The sequence below is a fragment of the Megalops cyprinoides genome, chromosome 18 (genome assembly GCF_013368585.1).
Source record: "Megalops cyprinoides isolate fMegCyp1 chromosome 18, fMegCyp1.pri, whole genome shotgun sequence".
In the NCBI taxonomy this organism is placed as follows: domain Eukaryota; kingdom Metazoa; phylum Chordata; class Actinopteri; order Elopiformes; family Megalopidae; genus Megalops; species Megalops cyprinoides.
In genome coordinates, this window is record NC_050600.1 from 16073756 (window position 1) to 16084060 (window position 10305).

Genomic DNA, 10305 nt, shown 5'->3' on the forward strand with positions numbered 1-10305 from the left:
ATATGTGTATGTGTCAAATTTTTAGAGACAATAAGTAACCAAAATTATTTCTCTATTTCTCAGGACTTAAAAAAAATTAAACTACATTTCTCTTACAAGATTAGAACAAAACACAATGTGATCCATATTTTTATAATTCAAACAGTAAAAGGACTATTCAATACTTTTGAGCATAGCCCGTTCTTTTCTACTATTTTCAGCTTCATGCACTTACTGGTAATTGCTGGTTGTGTGCCATTCTCAGAACATCCTAAAAGGCTTAGATCATTGGTCCTTGACGACGACAGTAAAGACTATGAACGGTCAGCAAAGAGACAATTTATACACTCTCTTTTTGCCTTGTGCAAGGAGGTCCCCCGAGCTGTTCCACAAAGAACATGTTTAGTTTTCCTTCTCTCTTACCCACCACATAAATACCAGGCTTAATGCCTAAGAGCTATCATTTGAGGAAAGTTTAACATTCATACAATGACCTCTCAGGGAGAACTATAAAACAAACTGTGAGCAGAAACCCTGTGAATTGAATGATTTTTGAATTACAGGCCTCAAATGAGGGACGAAAAGGGATTTGTGTCATGCATTGTGTACACCATTGGAGCCACCCTAGGTCTCACAGTGTAGGCATGCTAAGACCAGAGGGTCTCAGTCTAGGAAGGGGGGGTGGTGTACAAGCAGATCAAACAGCTTTTTAAATGGCTCTTGTGTCACCTCTGCATGGGTCCATTACACTGGCACAGCAAGAGGCCCACTCACTGTCCCTGCCTTTGTGAAGCAGGACAATCCATCCTCTGCATACAAGTAATCCAAGACAGTGTGACAGCACTGATGTTATGTGATTGGGTTTTGTTCAGTCCTTTTGGGGGTTGCCTGGTGGGTTTTACATGGAAAAAGCAGGGAACAGCTCCTGGAACTGAATGTGACTTATACAATAGTCTCTACACTCAGACGTTACACTTTTGCTGTGTTGATGCCTATGTATAAATTTCTTCCCAAAAAAATGTATGAAATATTTTTTGGCTACTTTGAGGAATATAAAATATAAGATTGTTTTGATTTTCTTAACACCTTTTGGTCACTGTCATTTCATAGTTTTGTCTTTACTATTATTCTAAAATGTGGAAAATAGTAAAAATACAGAAAAAGCCTTTGATGAGTATTTGTGTTCAAACTTTTGACTGGTACTGGATGTTATTTCATAAGCCATTTATATGAATTAGAAATGATATCCAATACATCCATTTATTATCAGTAATAACCATAAATTGAGGGATGTCGAGTGAAGATGTCAAGTTAAGAACTAGTTAGTTATTTCCATTTTTTAATGAGCAGTGACTTTGGCAGATGAAGGAGGGTAATGACAAGCTGCTGCATTAATTAATACATCTACTATTCAATCTGTGAATTCAACAAATGAGAGCATCTATTTGTGGTAAAAAGAACCTAATGCGCAATAAATACAAATATACCGAATTACATGTATTAATACCTTATGTAATCAGTCATAATCAATACTGTGAAAAATTACTGCACCCACATAATCTAGTCTACAAATATCATTCATACCTTCATCACTTCAAGTCAGCCTGAATGCTCACTCAGAAAAATAAAAGGTTCTCTATGGAAATAGGAGATGGATTGTTCTGGAAATGTATGCATACATTTACTCAGCTGCCGAGTACATGAGAATGCTCTGCCCACACTTTTCAACACAGATTTCTGCCAGACCCTCATTCAATCTGGTGTGTGACAGAGTAATGTTCTCTCACATAGGCTAGACCTTGGCTGTCAGAACTGCTGTACTGAAACACTGTGTGGAAAAGCTAATCGTCACAAAGCAAAAACAGGCTTCACAGTCCATTCTGGCCCAGCTCTGTAACTCAGCCTCATAGTAAAAAGTGTGATTCATAGAGTATATCACAAATTCTATAACCATATTGGCATTTTGGCGTTTAAAAACCATGTTCTGATTTAGCCAGTCACAGAAAAGCATATTCCCTTCGAAAGCAAATATGCCTTCAATGTTCAACATACAAAATCCAACCAAGTGTGTGGGGAACATTGAACACAAAAAGTTGATGAAAGACTTACAACAACCTGTGGTTCAAGCCTCCCTCACCATATTTTGACAGTGTCATCTAGTCATAGGATGATGCAGTGAATTCTCAGACGCATGACGTATTGAAGGAGACCCATGACAAGCTCCCTAAGGACTCTAGAGGAATGCACTGGCCTGTGATCCATTAGACTGCAGGGAGCTTTGCATGCCACTGTGCCACCAGTATGGCTGAATCTGTAAATGGTTAAACTAATGTCCTGTCATCAATCCCCAGCACACAGCTCTGTCGCTTCAGACTAAGCTAGTGTTTATGGTCTCCATATTGTGAACTGGTGACGCCTCCTTTGAGGCAATGGCATCAGGTGGTTCGCCATGCTTCCTCTTTGGGAGAGGCCAGTTGAGATGTTCCATTTGAACTTCATGTTACACTTACAAATGCACTTCTTCAGAATGCGCACCTCTCCACCTTTGACACCGCTAACCTTGTTGAATTTAGTTACCATAGTGATGCTGCATGAGAGAGCTGAAGAATACCCTTTACTCCTTGGCATTCAGGTCTAACATATAATTTAAAAACTCCCTGGTGAGGTCTTAACTCCATCAGCCTATGACAACACAAGGCTAGAAAATTAATGAATGGATGTGCCCTCAGAAAAATAAGGACCCAGGCACACTAATTAATGCATTTGATTAGGCATCAATAATCTGGGTATGATATACATACAGGCCTGGTCAATTCGCAGTGTATAATCACTGGCACTCTCCAAACCACCCACACTCTACTTCAGGATCAGAGACAGGACCATCGAGCTCAAAATTATTCAGAGGCCATATCCAACAGGCTTCGGGGCTGTTAAAGCCATGTGATTATGCAGCCTTATTATAGCCGCTTCACATTCTCTGCACAGGAATAAAATTACACAGTGATTAAGTTTGAGCAGATCCAGCACCACCGTGTTATATTAGAGACTGTATCTGAACTGTAACTACATTAGTTTTAAACCTGCATCAGTTCAGGCATGTTTTGTCTCCACAGCAGCAGAGAGATCTGAGGTGTTTGTTATAGGAGCCATAACTTTCCTCCTAAAAATCTTTGAAGCTATTGGTGTACGGTGGGGTCCCATGTATGGGCGGGCCAAAAATTCTGTTTACATAAGAACAGCTACAAAAAATAGAAATAGCCAGTTGACCTTCACAACATATGTGTGTTGGTCGTACAGGAAGTCACCTGTCACTCTTTGAGTGTGTACGTTAGAATACTATTTATGCATGTTTCGCCTTTTCAGATAATGAGTCTCTACTATCAATCTGATTGATCTTACATTACCCATAGGTTGACAACCTCCTAGATGCAAAATGTAAAAGAGCACATTATGACAAGTGGTAATTTCCATAGTAATGCGAGGATGATTTGAGAGTAGACTACACAAGACAACAAACTGCGAGAAGTTGAAGCGTAAGCATCTTTCAACAAAGCATTGTAATTCAATAACTGACCTACAAACTGGATAATACAAAGAAAATTAGTTTTAAAACAGTAGGCTATGCATTATAAGCTGTGAACGCATTTACTTTGGATTTTAAAGGACTACGAAAACACAGTTCTCGGATACTATGCAATAGACTGCGCAGATGAAGTTACGTTTACACAGCGAATAGTTGACAGTAACTTCAATACAGATTTATTCATTTGATCTTCAAAATGAGCTATCGGATTTTGACGAGCAGAAACAATGGGAAGCTGGCGTTGTGTGAAATCGCACAATACGTCCTAAACGGCAACGCATCAATCCTACAGAGACAATTCAGGAGGTACAGCCCCTGTCCTGGTTGCCATCGTTTGATTACTCACATTACCATGTTAACACGCTGCATTACGCTGTTTTCGGACGTCGCCTGACATTTTTTGTAATGATTAACAAGCGTAGTGAAAATCGCCTTGTTAAAAATTAACCGGACGCCCTTCATTGCTGTGTGGCGCTGTTATCTAATCTTTGAACGATCAACAAAGCGGAAAAGTAAGACGGTATATTTACTCTTCCATTCATGTGTATAGTTTTACAAATACACAAACTGTAATAATGTCTGTTGTCGAATGGGATAGACGTGTCTTTATATTTAATAATAAACATCCATTGTCCATCTTTCCAAGGATTCAGTCCATTTTGTAAGCATCGTATTTATTTATGTAAATTGGGATGAGAATCTCAATTAATGCAACCATAGAACGAAGAGACAGTTTTGTCAGTACTCCCAACTTAACGTGAATAATTAGAAATGAATCATAATATTTCTGAATCAGTTCTTGGTTCAAGCAAGCATTCGAGTAAACAGATTGGGAGACGCATGACGTAAGTTTGAAGAATAGCATCATCTGTCGTCTATGACCGCTTCGATCATTAATAGCATGTCACTACAGTGTGAATGGACTGAAGATAAACAGCTATGAGAGATGCAATCGTCATATTATTGAAATAATAGACATTCAGCCATGAAAAGTGATGGTGAAATTATTCATGTTATTCGTGTCTAAATGTAACTCCTGTTACGGTATCTCAACAACAGCGTGTACACATTGGGAAAGCATGTCGGTCCTTTCAGGTGTGAAAAATTTTCTAACTACCAAAAGCTGTATGGTGAAGCTCAGTATAATTGTTGCACAAGTATTTTGCGCATAGACAAGCTTCAGCCTGATTTCGGTCATTCATCTGAAAATATAATTACATTCTGAATGTTGAGACCTGCTATTGGGAAACTATGCAGCACAGTGGTCAAACAGACCACACATAGTGTCCCAACTGGGTCCATGCAGAGACCGAATGTGACTGTGTCCAGTAATTCATGATAGATCACATGTAACTGTGGCCACATCGTGTGGTCCTTTATCAGGCGAAGACGCAGGTTGCCTCTGACACATTTGTGTAGGGGCGAAGGATGTCCTGCCAGCGAAAGGCATCACGTACAGTATGTACCTCCTACGCACTGTGGAGGTCCTGGTGCTGCCACCAGTGACAGATTGCAGGAGAAGGGAGTCCAGGCGAGATGGCTGCGTCACCCAAGTAAACTCTCTTTATCTCTGCTCCATATGACAAGGGTCCCCCAACTGTCTGGAAGGTGGCCTGTAAAAGGAATGGTTTGGCTTAGAGGCAATCCACAGCTCATTAAAGTTAATCTCTCATTTACCACAACAGATGTCTTCGAAAATTTGCTTCCAGTGAAAATGAGTGGCTGCTGGAGACTGTTTCACTGCAGCTGCTGAAGGTCACCCTTTCATGAGTCAAGATGAAGACACTCAGTTTGCAGACTTTGGTTTCTCTTGCCTAAGTGGCTATGGACCCCACCTGATGCAAGAACAGTGGCAATGAAGTACAGGTGTGGGATAGTCAATTGTAAGGTCTGTTGTTTGGACAAGACTTCTGCGCTATTTCTATCGATACAAATATCCAATCTGGATCTATACAATGAAATGACCAATCAGGAGTTTACTATTCTGGCTCTCTATGTGGTGTTCTGTATCACTGTTTGGGCTTTTATTATTTGCGTAATATTTTGTATATAAATAATGTAGATTTTTATGAAGAGTGTTTATGAAGTCATTATCAAACTGGAGATTTAAGGAATATTTTGTATATGTGTTAGGCTCATACTGTGATGTAGCATAAGCATGACAGTACCAATGAAAGCTCATTCTCTGCTGGACTGTAAGAATGTAATCTGAAATTGCTTTTGAATTGGAGTCGATATCCAGTTGTAAACAATTCTCCTTGTAGTTTTGCATTGCATTAAATGTTTTTAAAACATGGGACTAGTCTTGTTGCCCTTCTCTGCACCTTTAAAAGGTCTTCTATATCTTCTTTGTTAAGGTGATGCCCAAAAATTCAAAAAATATTTTAATCATAGAATAGTCAATGCAATATTTGCTGGCTCACTGGATTTCAGCATTTTGAATAAATATTAAATGAACCAGTTCTTCTTTTTTACAGGTTCTGTCTATTTTATATTGTATGTCAGTATGCTTGAATTTCCCCCAAAAGACCTTTAAAGCAATTTCATTTGACGTTAAACAAACAAACCCCATTTTGATTGCTGAATAAAAGCAATATTTATCATCTGAATTTAATTACTGCCTACAATGTATGTTGTGGAACTCAAAAATCAAAAAGTATGGCTTGATGTTGACACCATCTTCGAATGTTAGCACTGCATCAGCAACAAAAGAAGGATACACTAAGCAATTAATAAAATCCATTTGTTTATTGTTTTATTTATTCAATTTCTTTCATACGCATCCAATATAAAATATTACAAGATTCATTAAACAGTATTTTGTAGAAACATTTGCACATATTTGCAGGTACATATCAGTTAATTTAACTTAAGTTCAGGATACATTTCAATGTACCTAGACTGTACACAACAATGTATTTTTTAAGAACAGACTATATTCAGTTTGCATTTTATTCTGATTTTTCATGATATCTGACATTAATATCCAGAATGATGCAGCAATGTGTGCTACTGTATTTCTCAACTACAATATTGTAGTGTTTTACCCATATGTCCTTGTTTGCTCTCTCAAAACCTCAAACAGCAGGACCTGTCATAGTTTTGGTTAGGTTGATCCTTAAGGGCAACATTAATTTTTGTTTCTAATTTTTGATTTCTAACCATAACCTTGAATTTATCAAGGCGCCTTAATCTTGCAGGACTGAAGTACTGTTTTTTTAATGACATTGCCATAAAGGGGCAGTGTATATTGTACAAACTGTGATAGCCCTCTTCCAGAGAATTGATTAATATTATAATATTTTTTAAAGTTATATGCCCATTGCTTTGTGTCACACAGTGACAATGCCTTATCAAACTACGATAAGATACTGTCCAGTGATCTCTGCCACACTTTGCTTGCTTTTTATCCTTTTGCTGTTGAAAGAAACGCCATTCTTATCCTCCTTAGATAAATTCCATATTTAGGAAGATAATAATATTACTGTTACACTAATGTGTGTGTGCATGTATGTGTGAAAATTTAACTTCCCATAAAACACAATATTTAAAATGATTAGAAAGTTCAAAAATAGAAAGACCCCATCTCAATATGAAATCTGCAGGAAAAAAAATGATATTGGAAACATACAGAGTTGTAAAAATGCAATGTCAAGAACTGATACAAATATATTTATTTTTCCAAGATTCTCAAGTTTCACAAGTCATTTATATTATTAAGTAATAAAATAAGATACAGATACCATTCAGTAGCATAATTTGGGAGAGCAGCCAAGCGGATTCTTGTAAACTTTCTATACGAAGTAGAGGTATTTTACAAGTTTTTGACAAATGATATCAGAAAGAGTTCTATAAAACATGCAGAAAGCTGACAGTCCTTAGAAATGTCAACTAGAAACCATCAGAGGTACATGAAAATCGGACTCTTGATTGGCAAGTCAAAAATTAATGTAAAACATCTATCTTCTGCTCCGATATCTGCCCACTAGTTTCTGTCTTGTCCAGATGTCTCCGGCGTTGGAGCTGTTCAAGCAATGGAGTTCTGAACGTCAACGTTCTGCTTTTACAGTTACAACGCTATGCTGTTGGCTGTTTTAAGCGTCCGTTAGTAAAACAAGGATCTGGCAAAAACGCATCCAGTCTTAAGATTTTCGGTTGTGAATTTTATGAATAATTCTACGAATATGTTGCAGAGAACACAACATTCAATAGTACGAGTAGATAGAGTTGTAAAGCTACAATGTCCTGCTCTTCAGAGCACATTGCCATTCTTTCATACTGAAAGCCTTATTTCCTTCTCTTGACAGGCGCTCCGAGATTAACCCGGGCGTAATTACGTCAAATCACAAACGTTGAAATATTAACGTTTGCAGTTAACAGTGGTGAGCTGTGTCACCATAAACAATCTTCCAAGACGGAAAGATAAAACGGCATGTGGCCACTGCCTTTAAGTAAAGGCATACGTTCAGATTCCTTCGGGAAAAGTGAAGGAACACATGGGAGCGGTAATCAGCTGCGCCTTCAGCTCCATCTTCTCCCTCTGTTTAAGATGTACGCGCCCATGCCTTTTCCTCTCGTCGCTTCTGGCGAACCTTCTGCCGCAGACGTCGCAGGAAAACGGCTTCTCTCCAGTGTGAGTCCTGGTGTGCGTGGTCAGGTGGTCGCTACGACTGAAGCTTCGCAGGCAGATGCGGCACTGGAAAGGCTTGTGCCCTGTATGAATGCGAATGTGTCGATTGAGCTCGTCCGATCGGGAGAAGCGCCTGTCACAGTTGTCCACAGGACACGTGAAGGGTTTCACTTTGGCTGGCCCGTTAGGGTTGGCTGGGCTTTTTCTCATACGGGGTTGTTTCTCCATATTCGTGCCATCCCTTGTGAAAGTGTCCGGCAGATACGAATAAAGAAGTTCGTCTATCGTGCTGGATAATGCGGACGAGGTGTAAGCTAATTCGCACTGATTTGTCAGAGTCTCAACTCCGACAGTGGGAAAAACATCTGGCTTGAAAATGCCGTTAGTGTTTTTTGCGACATCCATGGCCGGCGCTTGGTAGTTGGTGAAAGATGAGTAAGGAATACTCTGCGCACAGTTATCAGTGAAGCACTGCTCCTGCTTAATCGGGCCATCTAACTTGCAGGCAGTTTCTGAGGTAGGGCAGATGGGAGAGAACAAGTCAATGAAGTCTTTCACATCCACTTGTTGTTCAGTAGGACAGCAATTTGATATTTGGAATAATTCTGCCTCTAAATCTGTGGGCAAAGTAGAATCGGATTTATTGAATGGGTTCCACTGGCAACAACTGCTCTCGAACTCATTCTTAACGATCCCTGGAAATGTCACCACCTCGGGTTGTATATGCTTCTGGCCGTGGTCCGCAGCAGAGACACCAACATTCGTTTGGGCCAGTGTAGATTCATGCAGGTTAGTCTGAACCTCATTGTAACCATGGCAGATTTGTTCTGGCGAATATAGTGCTGGAGAAGAGCTACCCACAGAGCAAGTGGACGCTTGGTTCTGGAGTCCTGCATCCAGCGGCGGGGAAGAAGAAATCAGAGACTCGGGTCCGTTGTGCAGAATTTCAGCGATGGGTTGCGTGGATATCCCAACTATTTCTGTAATCATGTTGAGGAGCATATCCGCGCTGCACGGTGCCCCCTGTGACGTCTCAACATAGAAGCTTCCTGAGTAGTCGAAAGACGGTGCGGAGCTACCGTTAGAGTCTTCGCTAGGATCAAAGGAGAAATCCGAGTTCGATGTTTCAGCTTTGGGGTCTTTAGTTGCACAGCCTAAGCACAAGACATAAATACAAAAGGAAATCGGTGTTATTACATTAGCTAAATACAGACATCATGCAAGCGTAAATTTTGCATTTGTTACATAAGCATGCTACCTTAATTAGGCTACGCATAATGGCACACCCTTAAAACCATGGTATAGAAAAAATGTGATGGTGCTTCGCAGTATTTATATTGCAGTTGTAAAACCAAGCACTGGTTTGTTTTGGCGTGGCGCCAGCAGAATGAGTACTCACCTTGATGGAAGTGGACAGGTGATTCCCTCTCAGTGTCCATGCACAAATCTTGGTTTGCCATTGGCCCGATGGTCTCAATCCCAAGGGAAGGGCTGCAGCCATTTTCAAACGAGGAATAAAAATAATGCTGAGAGCTCAAATCCATGTTGTTCAACATGTTTCCCAGTCCTACTTTTTGCGAATGCAGGTCGAGAATGATGGAAACGAAGTTGCAAATATCAAGATGCGTCCCTTTCTGAGGAGAAGATCTGCGGATAATCTCCAAAAATTTGCCGATGAAAAACTTCTGTTGTAAATATTTGTCCAGTTTCTGAAATGTGTATCCACAATCCCGGGTTTGTTGCTCGTCTTGGTCGGGATGAATTCACATCAGCCGGTTCCCTTCTTGCTCCTTTTATACTGCTCGACTGGTCGATCGCTCCTCCTCTCCATTCATCCTCTCCAGCAAGAGGATTCCCCGCTGCTCGTTCACTTGTCAACTTATTGCCCATATATGGACAGAGGATGTGACGGGATTCCCCAAAAAGGAGCCTTACGTTTCTGACGTAACAGCAATTCTGATGAAGACCGGTATGTGAGGATTTGCCTCAGCCATTGCAAAGTGTTATCCGTCTATGCAAGAGTCAATAATGTATTAAACGCTTATTATAAAGGGGCTTTAAACAGAAACGTTTTTGTCCCTCGATGTTTGTCTTCCACAATATTTCTGTGTTG

The 10305-nt window shown here is 40.0% G+C and overlaps 1 protein-coding gene across 1 annotated transcript; it reads right to left on the reverse strand.

Annotated features, from left to right (window-relative positions):
• Positions 1 to 8027: 8027 nt before the first annotated feature.
• LOC118793699 (early growth response protein 1-like) lies at positions 8028 to 9793 on the reverse strand. The gene is made up of 2 exons (XM_036551952.1): positions 9592 to 9793; positions 8028 to 9346 (listed from the first exon to the last, which is right to left on the reverse strand). Exons 1-2 carry the CDS (start codon positions 9746 to 9748, stop codon positions 8028 to 8030), a joined length of 1476 nt encoding a protein of 491 aa, XP_036407845.1. The 5' UTR covers positions 9749 to 9793.
• Positions 9794 to 10305: the final 512 nt, after the last annotated feature.